General features: G+C 37.3%; 3 protein-coding genes across 3 annotated transcripts; all 3 read right to left on the bottom strand.

Moving 5' to 3' along the window:
- Positions 1–128: 128 nt before the first annotated feature.
- On the bottom strand, positions 129–3,770 carry LOC131769555 (uncharacterized). Its single transcript, XM_059085274.2, has 6 exons — positions 3,710–3,770; positions 3,029–3,106; positions 2,595–2,750; positions 2,373–2,474; positions 1,495–1,786; positions 129–1,185 (listed from the first exon to the last, which is right to left on the bottom strand). Exons 1-6 carry the CDS (start codon positions 3,710–3,712, stop codon positions 983–985), a joined length of 834 nt encoding a protein of 277 aa, XP_058941257.2. The 5' UTR covers positions 3,713–3,770; the 3' UTR covers positions 129–982.
- Positions 3,771–7,103: 3,333 nt separating this feature from the next.
- On the bottom strand, positions 7,104–8,797 carry LOC131769561 (uncharacterized). Its single transcript, XM_059085287.2, has 5 exons — positions 8,636–8,797; positions 8,261–8,338; positions 7,992–8,069; positions 7,476–7,762; positions 7,104–7,294 (listed from the first exon to the last, which is right to left on the bottom strand). Exons 1-4 carry the CDS (start codon positions 8,755–8,757, stop codon positions 7,519–7,521), a joined length of 522 nt encoding a protein of 173 aa, XP_058941270.2. The 5' UTR covers positions 8,758–8,797; the 3' UTR covers positions 7,104–7,294; positions 7,476–7,518.
- Positions 8,798–15,994: 7,197 nt separating this feature from the next.
- LOC131769560 (uncharacterized) lies at positions 15,995–17,713 on the bottom strand. The gene is made up of 4 exons (XM_059085285.2): positions 17,581–17,713; positions 16,885–16,962; positions 16,364–16,650; positions 15,995–16,181 (listed from the first exon to the last, which is right to left on the bottom strand). The coding sequence occupies exons 1-3, from the start codon at positions 17,700–17,702 to the stop codon at positions 16,407–16,409; spliced, it is 444 nt and encodes a 147-aa protein (XP_058941268.2). The 5' UTR covers positions 17,703–17,713; the 3' UTR covers positions 15,995–16,181; positions 16,364–16,406.

Genomic DNA, 17,713 nt, shown 5'->3' with positions numbered 1-17,713 from the left:
TCGTTGATGTTTTTCTTTTCACCAAGAGAATATAAACAGGTTATAATCTCTTGTTTCCACATGTAACGTCGGTACGCTGATAAAAATGGGGGCTAGGTATTATTTTGGACATCGGAGCTGTAAGTCAATACTGGGATAGAACAACAAAAACAAAACAAATAATGCACTACAGACATTGTTATTTTTGACCCAACGAAGTGTTTTAATTGAGTTAATTTTTTTAGTTTCGTTACATTAAATCCACATCAAGTGCTAGCGAACTAGTTGGGCCATTTGTTAGAATCAGACAAAAACTACCTCTTCCGAAACAAAGCTACTACAAAACAATTATTTTGGTAATGAGTTGAAAGGCAAGAAAATGACAAACCATTTTTGTATCTAAGGCTCCGTACTCACCCTTGTTTTGGTGAGAGGCTTGGGGCATCTCGAAAATCAGGCGTTCTATTGTAGTGGGTATATACACTGAAATTCGGCCAATGAGCTGCCTTTGCCCTTGGACGCCGCGCCCAGTCTCCTACATGGTCGGTCTTACACGCTCTTTTCAAACAATCTTACTGCCTAGTGTGAAGTGAGGATTATACTTTGATGCTAAATAAACATTTCATTTCTAATTTACTTCAGAACTTTCCTTACAATCGAAAAGCCTCAATGGAATCTTAATACAACTTCTACCTGATAAGTTTGAATATTCTCATTACCTGTTAGCTGGATAATGTGAAGATATTTGGGGAGAAGTTACATGATAATCATTTGCAGGATTTCAGGGGTTAGTGAAGCGACTAAATCGTTTCTTTTATTCGAGAGCATTAGGTTGGATGAAGAAAAAAGCTGCAAATTAAAATGCTTAATTTCACGGAAATTCAAACCGGAAGTGATGATTAAATTTGAAAAAAGCCTCGGAATAAGCAAGCTCATTGGTCCATTAAACTACTGTATAGCACTTCTTAACGCTTGTTTTGACACAAGTAGTAAATAGACCAATTTATCCAATCAGCCATTTGCAAACACGCTTGCATCCTCTGTTTCGGAGATTTAAGCACTTTCGCCACAACTTGTTGAACCTGTCAGGAACTCTTCTGCAAATCCGTTTTATGGCCCATTTACACACTTTTTTACAGGCCTTCTTTTTGAGCTTGCGCAGTAGCCTACTACCTTTCCGCTTGCGGAAGAAACCTCGTTTTACACCTTGCAGATAAAATACGAAAAATGCCATCAGTGGAAAGAACAAAAAACACAAATATCCTGGAGTTTCTGAAATTGTGTGCGAGACGCAATAGCCTTGTGGTTAGTGCGCAGGACTCTAAGTGGAGAGGTGTGGGTTCCAGACCTGGCGGGGTTATTTTATTGTGTTCTTGAGCAAAAAAAGTCCACCAGAGAGGGGGTGGGGGCTTAAATCCACCTCACCTTACAACCCAACCCACTACGTGCCCCTGGGCTACTCAACACCTTAAAGATGTAAAAAGTATTAAGCACGGTTGATTGTTTAAGACTTACGTGTGTCAGGAGTGTCGTCCAAGTCGATTATTTCACGAAAATTGCTGGCGTCTTCATCAACATCCTCATAAAATTCTGCATCAGCTTCCATATCATCATCCACATCCGTTTCCTCGTCAGCCTCCTCGTCATTGAGGTTCATAGCGCCATCGGTAACAACATAGATTGGCAGATTCACACACAGATCTGCCATTTCAGCACTCAGCCCTGAGCGATCTTCAAGCTCTCCGACAACTGTCATTTGTGTTTCAGTTGAAGAAGTTGTTGACTCTTCGCCCGCTCCAGGAGTTTGCTAAAAATGACATGGCAGAACATAGAGATGAAAATGATTAATTTAAATTTGTTTCGATTGACAATCCCTTAAAGAAAAACGCCAAAGGGCCGGTTATTTACACGAAGTCTAACCCAAACCACGGTTTCTATGCAATCAGTGAGCGCCAGGCTCTAATTCTACATGAGAGCATTGATTTGATTAGATAACTGTCCTTCCATGGTTATTTTCCGGCCCTCTCGTCACTGTTCGCAAAAAATGATGTACAGTTGAAAAGTCTAGCTAACTTGAGGATTGTCCAGTACGCGGTTTTGTTAAACAACGGCTGAACTTTGTTAAAATAACCGGACCTAAGAACTTAAGGCAATCTCAGCAATGGTATTGAAGTCATACGTTGGAGGGATTACCGTGCCACAAATCTCGTACCCAGATACTACCGTGTAACTGTAACAACCGCTTCCAATGGAAAGTCTGGGTACGAGACTACCGTGCCATAACAAGGATCTAAAACTATAGAAGAACTCAAAGGACGCAAAGGAGATCTTGGATGCCTGAAATGGAAAATGATAAGACGCTGTGTTGCACTTTGGTAGTAACTTTCGCTCACCATCTCTAAAGCTTCCTTTAAATCGGCAGGTGTGAGAGTTTCATCGATTGAATCAGCCATATAACAAGCCTTTTCTTCCAGCAAACGAACCATCGTCACTTGCTGCATGAAAAACAAATAGAGAAAAAGTTAAAACTTTATGTCCAACCCCCCTCCACAGAAAAAAATATAAACAGAAAAAAATGGGCCCCGACTGTAACAGAAAATCACATCGATATTCACCCTTTTGAAATCGTAGACTATATCCCCTGCTGATTCATTGAGCGATGTCTTTGGTACATGGAAAGTCTCTGTTCCCTTTGCAGTGTCAATTTCGATCTGTTCGCCAAATCTTTTTCCACCACTTGACAGCTCCAGAGAATATTTAGTCACGGAACTCTAAGAAGAGAGAAGTTTCATAAGATATGGGAATGTATGTTTTGAGATTTACATCAATCGAGCGTTTACATCATTTATACTTCGAGACAAATACTTAAAGACATCTTCATATGTTTGTAGCAACTTGTACCCCGATGGAGGCTTTACTTCAAGAAAGGATAAAATTGGGACACCATTGCAATTTGGGAAGCACGCACGTGCGTATATGACAATATGTGCTTGCGCAAAAATCGTCTCTTCGCCCTCGAATTAATAATTAAAAATGATCTCGTTCTTACCTTTGCCTCTGCAATTAAGGACATGGATTGAACGCTGACGGTCAGCAGAGCAAGACATGAGAACAGCAGCTTTAATTTCTGGTGGAAAAGAGAGGCAGTATTGAGTTATTAGTGAATCAAGGACGGCGAACAATGTTGATGGTTAATATACAGCTCCATTCTTATAAGCTCGCTCCTATTTGAATTTCTGTGATCTCTTCCGTGAAATTATCTCTACTATTAATTCACTGACTCCTAGATGAGAAAGCAAATTCACTCATCGGCTTTCCATCGTCACTCAGCGATAAACAGGAAAAAAGTGTCTAACTTGCAACTTACATTAAGTAATAAACAGACCACAAAACTCGAAGTAAGCACTCGATACTCTAATTGTTATGATGTTATAAGAGTTATCAGTACGGGTATCTGCAAGGTGCTACTTCTCCTAAACGACCACAGGACACCCCTTTTTATTACAAACAAGATAAACAACCAGTTGGTAAGGTTTGAGGAAATTCCAGGGCAGTTACTATTTCAGAAGAATGACCTTCAGTCCGGGATTCGGGATTTTAGGAGAACTGGTGCTGGGAAACGAGATTCGGGATTACAGAGATAAACAGTACATAGGACTGGGGCGTAGGAATCAAACAAGGAGGGTTCAGGGAAATATCAATAACTGGATCAATATTTGTTTTAACTTACCATCTTGTACTCTACAAGGAGCGCAGTTCTTGGAGCTTTTTTGGAGGTTCTTTCTTACCGTATGCAACGTTTTTTTAAACAGTGAGAAAAACTGCCTCTTTTATACCATTTGATGAACGCTTCTTCTACCGATATCATGACGAAAAAAATTAGTCAGAATTGCCTTTCAGATGTTTCAGCCTGACATCAAACTGAGTTAGGCTGTGGGTAGAATATTGTTCTTTTAGCTAAATATTTCAAGGGGACACCATTTCTTTGACGCAAATCTCTGGCAAAAGCGTGGGTTTCTTACCCTGATTAAGATAACAGTCTAAATACTGAAAACCACCATACTCTAAAAATAATTGCAGTACTGTTTTAAAGACACGTTGCTATTTATACATCGTGATCTCAAGTTTTTGCGAAATGACCTCAGTTGCAAAGACAGACTTGCCCATTTTCATAATCCAATGTCAAAATGTTGTAGAATGTAGGAGATAATTTGGTTAAACTGAATGAAGTTTGCATAGATCGCTGCTATCTTGCCCATGACGTGTTAAACTTTTTCCAACTCAGAGACACTTTGTATTTTTCTGATAGCTGATATCCTTTGATTAACAAAGAGTCGAAAATAACCTAGACTGCTATACGGCTACGTATAAATTCGCTCGTTTTCATAAAAATGAACCTTTTAATCGGTGATTCTTCAGTTCAAACATTCTGGGAAGAAAACAATAAACTATTAGGGATTTCGCTGAGTTGCATGTGCATTGCCTGTATGTCAATAATATTTATGTGGATACATCTACTTTCTTGTTACCCGTTTTACTAATTTTCCCTTTGAAAAATGTGAACCCTTTTGTGTATCTCATTCTTCATTATCACACCTAGTACTTCAGTTTTAGCTTTAATATATTCTTAAACTTTTGGCGAACTTCTGCCTCATTATCTTACGGCGAAAATGTTGCAAAATTTGATAATTGTGATGAGCCCATTCTTGTTTTGAAATAATATTTTCTTCAGCCAAGATGGCTCTCTTTCTGCGTAAGTTTGTTGCAAATAAAATTAAAACGTAAATAATTACGTAAACAGAGATTCGCTGATAATATCAGCTTCCATTTTGATATTTGGTGCTTCAACGAAACGCAAAAAGCGTACGATGTCCGAGAAATTATGTTCGCGTTTTGATTCATATCGTAATCTGAAGGAAACGAATTTTGTTGTTGTAGAGTTTTCGTATCAAATTTAATCCATCTATTTGGAAACGACACTTTTAGTTTAGCGGACGCAGACACCTAAATCATGATTTTAAGTTGTTTTTGCAAATAAGATTTTTCAAGTGGATGCTGACAACATATTGGAATTGTTACCTCATTTAATATGGCAGCAATTAGACTAATACAGGACTTATTTATGTCAACAGATTATAGTTTGATATGGCTTGTCACGTAGGGAAGGAATCCACAGCGTCATTTGCATGCATTTGCAAACAAATACCCTTTGGTTAAACTATTTTCCTGAATTTTAAAATGGTTTTTGGTTGTTCAAGTTGTTGTCTTGAAAATTAGGAAGTTTTTTCAACATTTTGAGTTCATTTGAGCGGAGGTAATAGTTTATCATGCCTCGAGCGACACGATATCATTTAACGTAATTAATGATTTATTTCACCAACAACCTCTTACTGCAAATTGTTCTTTTCGATACGGTGTTATTGACTCCTATGCGTCTTTTGATTGTTTCTTATCTGTAATATATTTCAATACAGTCGCATAAATAGCATCAGTGGCAATTTTCTCTTTCTCTATATACATATACATCAAGAAAGGAAATTCATTTCTCTGGAGTAGTGATTGTTCACTGAGTGATCACAGATCACGTCAAAAAGTTGTACGTAGGTGTCACTTTTGCCCACGACTTGTTATGTGCCTCCTTTCTGCTTCAACCACATTTGACGTCAATTGAGGTCCTTTAATGAACAGATACAAGCAAACGGAAGTATAAATTTAAACTTCTTAACTACTTCGAAATACATCCTTGATATTCATCTAAAAAATACTTTGATGACCTTGGGAAATATTTGCAGTTGAGATTGAGAAGGATAAACAGAGCAGCGAGAACAACAATATATCTTGCCTCGTCAAAGACATTTATAGCCAAGGAAAGATATGGTGTGGTGTCCTGGCAAGAAGTGAAAAAACATTTCTTCGGATCAACTGATTCAGTTGCTCTCTCTTCGAAGAAAAACTTTCCCCCTAAGTTTTCATGATGCGTTTATCTCACATATTAAAATATTTCTGCAAGGAAAAGTTTTGCTTTTAATCACGCGTCTGTGAGGAGCCATCTGAAATTATTGTGAGATGTTTATCGTCTTCTGTGGTATTACGGTGCGAACTGAAAAAATATATTTTGGGAGTTAGCAGACAAAAAGTTATTTGTAAATAGAAAAGAGAGATAGTAAGTTTTGAGCTCGGTAAAGAAAGAGAGAAAGATGTTTTTCGTCTTGTCACGAGCGTGGGACAAAGGAAAAAAAATCCGAAGGTTTGGGACTCAATTCCTCATGGGGACTGAGAACTTTTTCTTTGTCCCACGCTCGTGACAAGACGAAAAAACATCTTACTCTATTTCTTCACCGAGCTCAAAACTTACCATCTCTTTTTTCTATTTAAAAACATAACGCTATCGACATTGCTGGTCCTAGCAGTATGCAGAACGCGTGCCGTATGAACCTCGTAATAGACCTCGCTCGCCGTAGAGTAGTGGCTCAGTGGTAGAGCCTAGGAGCGCGGAATCCGAAGGTTTGAGGTTCGATTCTTCTTGGGGAATCACAATTTTTTCTCACGCTCTTGACAAGACGAAAAACATCTTTGTTTAAAAAATAATTTATTTCAGGAGGCAGTCATCTTTCTTTAGGTATGATGTGCTCAATAATCTCTATTGCGAATGTCGAACTACCAAGATACTTCGAAACAAATAACAAACTCGAGTCAAAATCGGGTAAAGTTCGGTGTACTTTTGTTACCCTCACTGAATCACTCTTACTTTTCGAATATGTCTGTGGCTTCGCCTCCTTATGGACCCCGTTTTTAAATCCCTACTAACGAGAATTTTCTTACCCCCAAACTCCGAAAATGAGAGACCGTATTCTAATTAATCTGTTCAAAATGCAACCCCATTATAATCAATCCAGTGGTGAAAATGCAACCCTATCCAGTGACACGTCACCATCAGCCTCTTTCAAGGAAGTGACCCCACCCCACGCCTCAGTTATTTTTCTTACGAGTAGCTTGCAAGTGATTTTAGAACAGTTGTCGACTACACTCAGAGAGTCAAGAAAACGGTGTTTTCATTCTAAATGCTACTTAACGAGAATCCAAGAAGTAAATCAAACTGAAAAGAAAATCAAAAAGCCTTTTTTTCGCAATCTTTGGTTGATTTTTATTGACGTGATGTTAAAGCAAATCCAAATCACAACTTTTTCCCATTATATTAAAACAGAAGCCGAGGAGTCTTTTTAGTTACAGAAGTTTTAATTCTAGAAGTATTGAAAGTTGTTAAATCATAGTCTCAAGTTTGACATGTCATTTCAAGCTGAGTATTCATCAAGACCTGACAGGGAAGAGAAAATCAAACATTAGTACTAATGAGGGTCACTCATAACCATCTACCGCCTATCATCAGTATGTATATTCTTCATACTCTTCTCTATGTTTTCTCAAGAGCCTGAAGGAGACTTTGTGTAACAATCAGGGGCTGCACGTCTTATTTCTTATCTTTTTTTGCCACTCACCTTTACCCATCCATTGTTAATTACATCACTGATATGGTCTTCGTTAACCGCGAAGGCGGCGTAAACGGAGAGAGCGGCGACCACGACGAATTCTACGAACGCGGCGAACTCTACGACGAATACGAGGAAGGCGGCGAAGTCTACGACGACGAATGCGTCTGACCAGTCTAATTCGGCGTGTAATGCGTTGGGGGTCAGCTGACTTTTCTACTGCTCCTACGTCATCTTCGTCATTATCGAATGCTCCCTCTTCAACCTCTTCGTCTTCGGTCGCCATATCATTTTCTCTGAGTGCAGGAAAGGTGCCAAAGATCATCGTAAACCAGCTAGTTCCTTAAATATCTATTTACTCATGTATTTGTGACATTTAGACAGGCTGGCTCAGTTCAGCTTTACAGCTGGTATGGTGACCTGCTCAAACAATAACAAGATCAGACCACAACACCGGAAGCTATATTTCCTACTGTTTGCGAGAAGTAGGTGGGGTTCTTCGACGTCCCCATTTCCTCAACGTACCTTCTGTGGATTGCCATATCATTGTCCTCGAAGTCTTCCTCATCAAAGTCTTCATCGCTCTCTTTCACGTATTCTTCACTAAAAATATGTAAAATGTAAAACGAAACCACCGCTGTTGCGACACAATTCAATCATATTATAAAAAAACAAACATTTTCAAATGTCTAACAGGAAAGCTAAAAATTAAATAAGCTAAATTGACCAGGTTACACAGAGGATCGAGTTACACATATAGGAAAGCTAAAAATCTAAGCATTTCCTCAACGTACCTTCTGGGGATCGCCATATCATTGTCCTCTAAGTCTTCCTCATCGAGGTCTTCATCGCCCTCTTTCACGTATTCTTCACTAAAAACATAAAATGTGAAACGAAACCATTGCTGCTGCGACATAATTTAATCATATTAGAAGAAAAGGAGAAAATGGAGAGACAAGGAGAAAATGGAGAGGGCCTGGCTCTTATTTTCAGTTCCCGATGCTTGCGCAATGGAGTGTCATCGAAGGAATTGCCAGTTCCCGCCACAATTTAATATCTTCTTCTTCATCCCGAAGAAACAGGAGGGAATCCTTATATTTGGCACCTTTGTAAACTCTATTTTGTTACTTAAGTCATCATTTATAGTTATTTTTCTTTATCCAACTTACCCTGGAAGTTTTTCTGCTTCAAATTCATCTGCCATGTTGGCCAAGTCATTTTCAGTTACCGCCACTGAAAAGCCAACAGCGAGTACAAAGCAAAACGAAGCCAAGAAAACAGATATCTTCATTTTGACCTCTCCGTTGGAACTTGAGTTCTCAACTGTAGGAAGCCTCAAAGCTCACTGCTTTTATGCATCCCATTCGGGTGATATTAAAATCCATTTTTCCCTCAGGCACCCGATATTTGATCATAGAATGTAGACCCTTGAAACTCTGTAAAAAATAGAATAAAGAATACAATATTTACCCTTTAAGATAAAAATCTCAATGGACATTCCTAAATGTTCGTCCGTCTTCTAATGATAGCATCAGATAAACCACATAGTTTGAAAATATTTACTTGTTCAAATTGCTAATTATTTCCAAAGCTTTTCTTTGATGTTTTAGTTGATTTCATTTTACTGATAGAAACAATTATACTTTAATTTAGATTCATTAGATTTCATTAATACATATTTTGCCTCAGTGGCTTTAACAATAATGTAAATCCTCGAAAATCTGTAAAAAAATGGATTTCGAAAACACTTGTTCTTCTTATAGATAAAAATCTGAATGGCGCCAGTGGTAATGATGTTATCATATAATTTACTTTGATAATATTTACTCTTTTAAATTCTTAATTATTTTCCATGCTTTTCCTTGAGGTTTGAGTTGTTGGTTTTTTAGAGCTTGCAGATAACAAGGCTTATACTTCAACCTGATTTCATTAAAAGAAAAAAATATCTATATATATATGTATATGTAAATATATATATAGATGTGATATATATATATATATATATATATATATATATATTTATATATATCGTTCAAATACAGAGCTTTGATAAGTTGAATGACTTTAAAACTCTTTGATTTTCTTTTATTCTTCTACTCAACAGTTCTACATGTTTTCTTTACGCATCTAAAATGAGTGGCTTGTTAAAGATTTGAGCAAATTTGTTTTGTAAACACGGATTGGAAAGGAACAAGTTGAACTAACAATTGGGGAATAGAGTGTAAACTACTTTGAAATAAAACAACAATTCGTTCATTCGTGAGAATACAATATTTTCACTAAGTGTTAGTAACAAACCAACATAATGATCAGCTTACAGTTGTTGGCTTGTTAGCTTAGTTGCTAGAGTACTATCCCGGTATCGCAGAAGTCATGGGTCCAATTCTCGTACAGCCTATATTTTTCATCTTTTTCGGCTGAATTTTCGTTACTGCTTTAAAAATGTTCTAAATTGCGATAATCATCTTCATTTATTAATCTGCAGTTCAAATACATGACATTCATATGTTTACAGTGGTTTAGTATACCACGTAGATAATCAATATTTACACTTTTATTTTAGTGCACTTTTTTCCTACAATCTGATGAGAAATCTTCTCCAATACTTTTATCAAGTACCACATGAGGGATCGCAATATATAGCTGTGTTGTTAGCAACTCCTCATAGTTGCTGCTCTCAAACTTTACTCACATCCGCCATTTTGAACAACTCCTCGATGTTGCTCGAATCGCACTTTATCCAACCAATTAATAGTTAAGGATAGGTTGACTTTTTAATAGAATACCCTGATGCGAGTTTAGATTTGTTGCGGTAGAACCCTACTGATCTGATGAGAAATCTTCTCCAATACTTTTATCAAGTACCACATGAGGGATCGCAATATATAGCTGTGTTGTTAGCAACTCCTCATGGTTGCTGCTCTCAAACTTTACTCACATCCGCCATTTTGAATAACTCCTCGATATTTGCTCGAATCGCACTTTTTCCAACCAAGTTATAGCTAAGGACAGTTTGACTTTGTATTAGAATACCCTGATGCGAGTTGAACTCTACTAACAGCGTGTGGAGATTCCAAAGGTATTCTAACAGTTCGAAAATTGTTATTAAGCGTGGTAATAATTCGAACATAGATGCCGTCATTCTGGAGAGAACTTAGTAACCTAGCCGTTGGCACAAATCTAAACGGTACAAAAACAGCTACAAACTCTAGTTAACGCAAATATTTCTTTTTGCGAATCAAAAATGCCCCTTTGTTTAACTACATAATGCTCAAACAGATTGCCAAGAAATGAAAGAGGAAATAGTATGACTCAAATGGCGACGTCCTAAGTGGAATGTAGAGTATTTTTAAAGACAAATTTCAAAAGAGTTTTGTTAGGCTATCAAATGTCGGGCACTAGGGAGTTCTAACACGGTCTTTTTCTGCTTTCTTTAATGACTCGGTTCTTCAGTACAAAATTCTACTTACATCCAACTTTTGCTTATGCTGTGTAACTCCGGCTAATCTCTTACTATCACTCTTTAATTCTCACTGAGTACTTCTCACCGACTTGCGCTGCTAAACACTTACACTAACTACAGACTTGTCTTTACTCTTCTACGCACTGTCTACATTCTTCTCCACTAAGTAAGCTCTTAAGAACGTGCTTGTATATTCACTATTGATAGATATGGGCTGACTTTGGGAGATTAAAAATTGGTTGTTAGAACACTAACCCAAACAATTTCACGAAATGAGCGACAAAGTACTGGGTGCCTCTGATTAACTGACTCAATCCCTAACTACGTTAGCCACAACCGTGAAGAACTTTCTTGTGGGTCCAAAGCTAGGTCTGTAGACAAACTAGGCACGTCCTCTCAAGTAAGTTAGACAAGACTGTCACAATTGGGAAACTCATTACGATTGCTCAAACCAAAATAACTTCGGACTTTAAATTCATGTATAGTAACTACATTCTAATCAAATAGAATAGAACGACTTAATCATACTGAAATAACTATCCGACTAACTAAACTAAATAAATACTTCATAATATTTTTAACACAGCTACAGGGCTTGAATTTAATGTTTACGTTTTAGCAAGGGAAGTACAAATCCTTATATGGCTTTTGAAGCGTACATCTTCTTTAGCGAGTGGGCGCATGTTTTTTTATGCAGTATGTTTTTCTTACCGATGGATAAATAAAATCTTTCTTGATATCAATCGTGAACTATAAAAAACCACTGATCATATGGGCATGGTATGTGTTAATCAAATATATTTTATGAAATGAAATTGAAGTAAGCGGTGCCATCTGTAAAGGAAAAAAATAAATACAAAACTCGAACTTAAGGGAAAGGCTATGATGGAAATGATAAGGAATGTTAACGAATAAATACTATCAAATTGCATGGTTTCTCTCATAACATCATTACAGGACAGAAAAAAATTTTAGCAGGACCACTTATTGCGATTCAGTCTTTCATGGTAACGTGTGTCGCTCAGTCTATTTTTTACAAATTTTTGGCGGTACACACTTCTTGATCATATATCGGGTGATATGGGTATCTGATTTCAATAAAGCATTGCATACTCGAGTGAACAATATAAATTTCCTATTTCAAAGTATTTACACTCCATACACAAAGTGTGAGTTTGATATTGTTGCTGTACGACTTGTTTTTACAAAACAAATTTGCTTAATCTTAAATAAGCCGCTTACGTTGGCCATATACAGAAAACAGGTTTCGCTGGAGAATAGATGAGTAAAAGAAAACGAACAAGTTTTAAAATCGTTTAACTTATCAGAGCTGTATAGGTAGACGTTTAAAAACTTAAATTTCAGAATGTATGTTTTCTTTCCTTAAAATCATCTTTGCTCCGAAACAGTATGACTAATGTTACTTGCTTAAATATACTGTGGGAAAATAATTCTTATATGTCTTCTGAAGCAAAAACAACATCTTTCTTGATGTTAATCGTGGTCTTTGAGGCCTCTTATTTACTCATGAGTGTGTTAACAATTTTTTTCTAATAAAATGAAATTGTAATAGTTTCTCCAAAATAAGAAAAAAACTAAAACCTTAAGGAATTCCTTTGGAAAAATGCAACGTTTATCTCATAACATGCACCACGACAGGAAGGACGAACACTTAGGAGGATATCTTGAGATTTTTATATGTAGGGGTACAAGTGTATTCTTTCATCTATTTTTACAGTTTTTCGAGGGTTTTCATTCTTGAAAGTCACCGATACAGGCAAAGTATGTGTTAATCAAATCTTTCTGAAATGAAATGAAATTCAACTTTAAGTTTTTCAATCTGTAAAATGAAAAGAGCTTAAACCTTCAGTAGAGGCTATGGAAAATAAAGAAATTTACACCAGTAAACATAAGCAAACTCCAGGAAAAACGAACACTTGGGAGCTTCCATCGAGATTTTTACCTCAAGGGTAAATAAGGAACTCTTTAGCCTATTTTTAACGGGTGTTCAAGGGTCTACATTCCATGACGATATGTCGGGCGATATGGGGATGTGAATACAATCAAGCATTGCATACTCGAGAAAATAATACGTATTTCCTATTTCAAAGTAATTTACACTTCATCCCCCAACTGGATGTTTGAATTTGTTGTTGTGCGAGCCATGTTTGCAAGACAGATTTACTCAATCTTTCACGGCCTGCTTGTTCTCGCCATAAACAGAAAACAGGTACCTCTGATGAATAGATAAATGAAAGAAAATAAACGCAGAATGGGTGTTTTTTTTCTATCTTGTGCCCTGCTTCTATTCGAGAGTTTTTCTTTCGTCTGGAGTTCCGCTAGAATAAAATAGGGTTGATCGTGAAGGGCAGAGATTGTTCAACATTGTAAGATAATACTACCCCGAAAACCATCATAATCTAAAAGTAATTACAGTACTGTTTTAATGTTGCTATGTATACATCGTGATCTCAAGGTTTTGCGAAATGACCACAGTTGCAAAGACAGATTTGCCATTTTCTTAATCCAATGTCAAAATTCTGTAGAATGTAGGAGATAATTTGGTTAAACTCAATGAAGTCTACTTAGATCGCTGCTGTCTTGCCAATCACGTGTTAAACTTTTTACTACTCAGCCGGACATTTTGTATTTTCTGATTGCTGATGTCCTTTGATTAAGACTTGCAAGATTTGATAACTGTGATGAGCTCATTCTTGTCTCGAAATAATATATTTCTTCAGCTGGGATGGCTCTTTTTCTGCGTAAGTTCGTCGCAATTAAAATTAAAACGCGAACAATTACGTAAACAGAGATTCGCTAATAATATCAGCCTCCTTTTCGATATTTGGTGCTTCAATAAAATGCAAAAAGCGTTTGATCTCCGAGGAATTATGGTCTCGTGTTGATTCATATAATCTGAAGAAAACAAATTTTGTTTATCGCTGTAGATTTATCGTGTCAAACTTAATCCATCTATTTGGAAACGACACGTTTAGTTTAGCGGACACAGACACCTAAATGTTAAGTTCTTTTTGCAAAAAAGATTTTTCAAGTGGATGCTGACAGCGTATTGGAATTGTTCACTCGCTTAATATGCCGGGTATTAGACTAATACAGAACTTATTTATGTCAACAGCTTACAGTTTGATATGGCTTGTCACGTAGGGCAGGAATCCACAGCGTAATTAGCATGCATTTGCAAACTAATACCCTTTGGTTAAACTATTTTCCCGAATTTTTCCTAAATAAAAGATAAAATTGGATTTTGGTTGTTCAAGTTGTCTTGACAATTAGAAAGTTTTTTCAACATTTTGAATTCACTTGAGCGGAGGTAATAGTTTACCATTCCTCGAGCGACACGATATCATTTAACGTAATCAATGATTTATTTCATCAACAACCTCTTACTTTATTTTTTTTCTTCCATATGGTGTTTTTGACTCTCATGCGCCTTTTTATTGTTTCTTACCGGTAATATATTTCAATACAGTCGCATAAATAGCATCGGTGGCAATTTTCTCTTTCTCTATACAAATACATCAAGAAAGGAAATTCATTTCTCCAGAGTAGTGATTGTTTACTGAGTGATCACAGATCACGTCAAAAAGTTGTACGTAGGTGTCACTTTTGCCCACGACTTTTTATGTGCCTCCTTTCTGCTTCAACCACATTTGACGTCAAACTAGGTCCTTAAATAAACAGATACAAGCAAACGGAAGTATAAATTTAAACTCCTTAACTACTTCGAAATACATCCTCGATATTCATCTAAAAAATACTTTGATGACCTTGGGAAATATTTGCAGTTGAGACTGAGAAAGATAAACAGAGCAGCAAGAACAACAATATATCTTGCCTCGTCAAAGACATTTATAGCCAAGGAAAGATATGGTGTGGTGTCCTGGCAAGAAGTGAAAAAACATTTCTTCGGATCAACTGATTCAGGTGCTCTCTCTTCGTAGAAAAACTTTCCCCCTAAGTTTTCATCTGAAATTATTGTGAGATGTTTATCGTCTTCTGTGGTATTACAGCGCTAACTGAAAAAATATATTTTGGGAGTTAGCAGACAAAAAGTTATTTGTAAATAGAAAAGAGAGATAGTAAGTTTTGAGCTCGGTAAAGAAAGAGAGAAAGATGTTTTTCGTCTTGTCACGAGCGTGGGACAAAGGAAAAAAATCCGAAGGTTTAGGACTCAATTCCTCATGGGGACTCAGAACTTTTTCTTTGTGACACGCTCGTGACAAGACGAAAAAACATCTTACATTATTTCTTCACCGAGCTCAAAACTTACCATCTCTCTTTTCTATTTAAAAACATGACGCTATCGACATTGCTGATCCTAGCAGTATGAAGGACGCGTGCCGTATGAACCTCGTAATAGACCTCGCTCGCCGTAGAGTAGTGGTTCAGTGGTAGAGCATAGGAGCGCGGAATCCGAAGGTTTGAGGTTCGATTCTTCTTGGGGAATCACAATTTTTTCCCACGCTCTTGACAAGACGAAAAACATCTTTGTTTAAAAAATAATTTATTTCAGGAGGCAGTCATCTTTCTTTAGGTATGATGTGCTCAATAATCTCTATTGTGAATGTCGAACTACCAAGATACTTCGAAACAAATAACAAACTCGAGTCAAAATCGGGTAAAGTTCGGTGTACTTTTGTTACCCTCACTGAATCACTCTTACTTTTCGAATATGTCTGTGGCTTCGCCTCCTTATGGACCCCGTTTTTAAATCCCTACTAACGAGAATTTTCTTACCCCCACACTCCCGAAAATGAGGGACCGTATTCTAGTTACTCTGTTCAAAATGCAACCCCATTATAATCAATCCAGTGGTGAAAATGCAACCCCATCCAGTGACACGTCACCATGAGCCTCTTTCAAGGAAGTGACCCCACCCCACGCCTCAGTTATTTTTCTTACGAGTAGCTTGCAAGTGATTTTAGAACAGTTGTCGACTACACTCAGAGAGTCAAGAAAACGGTGTTTTCATTCTAAATGCTACTTAACGAGAATCCAAGAAGCAAATCAAACTGAAAAGAAAATCAAAAAGCCTTTTTTTCACAATCTTTGGTTGATTTTTATTGACGTGATGTTAAAGCAAATCCAAATCACAACTTTTTCCCATTATATTAAAACAGAAGCCGAGGAGTCTTTTTAGTTACAGAAGTTTTAATTCTAGAAGTATTGAAAGTTGTTAAATCATAGTCTCAAGTTTGACATGTCATTTCAAGCTGAGTATTCATCAAGACCTGACAGGGAAGAGAAAAATCAAACATAAGTACTAATGAGGGTCACTCATAACCATCTACCGCCTATCATCAGTATGTATATTCTTCATACTCTTCTCTATGTTTTCTCAAGAACCTGAAGGAGACTTTGTGTAACAATCAGGGGCTGCACGTCTTATTTCTTATCTTTTTTTGCCACTCACCTTTACCCATCCATTGTTAATTACATCACTGATATGGTCTTCGTTAACCGCGAAGGCGGCGTAAACGGGGAGAGCGGCGACCACGAAGAATTCTACGAACGCGGCGAAATCTACGACGAATACGAGGAAGGCGGCGAAGTCTACGACGACGAATGCGTCTGACCAGTCTAATTCGGCGTGTAATGCGTTGGGGGTCAGCTGACTTTTCTACTGCTCCTACGTCATCTTCGTCATTATCGAATGCTCCCTCTTCAAACTCTTCGTCTTCGGTCGCCATATCATTTTCTCTGAGTGCAGGAAAATAGAGGTGCCAAAGATCATCGTAAACCAACTAGTTCCTTAAATATCTATTTACTCATGTATTTGTGACATTTAGACAGGCTGGCTCAGTTCAGCTTTACAGCTGGTATGGTGACCTGCTCAAACAATAGCAAGATCAGACCACAACACCGGAAGCTATATTTCCTATTGTTTGCGAGAAGTAGGTGGGGTTCTTCGACGTCCCCATTTCCTCAAAATACCTTCTGTGGATTGCCATATCATTATCCTCCAAGTCTTCCTCATCAAAGTCTTCATCGCCCTCTTTCACATATTCTTCACTAAAAACATATAAAATGTAAAACGAAACCACCGCTGCTGCGACACAATTCAATCATTTTAGAAAAAAAACAAACATTTTCAAAAGACTAACAGGAAAGCTAAAAATTAAATAAGCTAAACTGACCAGGTTTGACAGAGAATCGAGTTACACCAGCAGAAAGCTAAAAATTGAATAAGCTGAATTGACCAGGTTACACAGAGGATCGGGTTACACTGTTCTCACTTTTTCCATTGCAACATTTCAGAGTGGCCGATTAGTATGAAGCAGAGTCTTCTTACACGGAGATAATTCATTTATAAATTAAACTTCTGATTCATGATTGTGAACTGGCACACTTTAATGGAATAAGTATTCCAAATATGCTGAAGATCAAGTTACGTTGCTTTGGAAGGACAGAGTGGACAAGGAGAAAATGGAGAGGGCCTGGCTCTAATTTTCAGTTCCCGATGCTTGCGCAATGGAGTGTCATCGAAGGAATTGCCAGTTCCCGCCACAATTTAATATCTTCTTCTTCATCCCGAAGAAACAGGAGGGAATCCTTATATTTGGCACCTTTTTAAACTCTATTTTGTTACTTAAGTCATCATTTATAGTTATTTTTCTTTATCCAACTTACCCTGGAAGTTTTTCTGCTTCAAATTCATCTGCCATGTTGGCCAAGTCATTTTCAGTTACCGCCACTGAAAAGCCAACAGCGAGTACAAAGCAAAACGAAGCCAAGAAAATAGATATCTTCATTTTGACCTCTC

The sequence above is a fragment of the Pocillopora verrucosa genome, chromosome 12, assembly GCF_036669915.1.
Source record: "Pocillopora verrucosa isolate sample1 chromosome 12, ASM3666991v2, whole genome shotgun sequence".
In the NCBI taxonomy this organism is placed as follows: Eukaryota; Metazoa; Cnidaria; class Anthozoa; order Scleractinia; family Pocilloporidae; genus Pocillopora; species Pocillopora verrucosa.
Note: the sequence above shows the minus strand (reverse complement) of the source record. Positions and strands in the feature narration are given on the sequence as shown.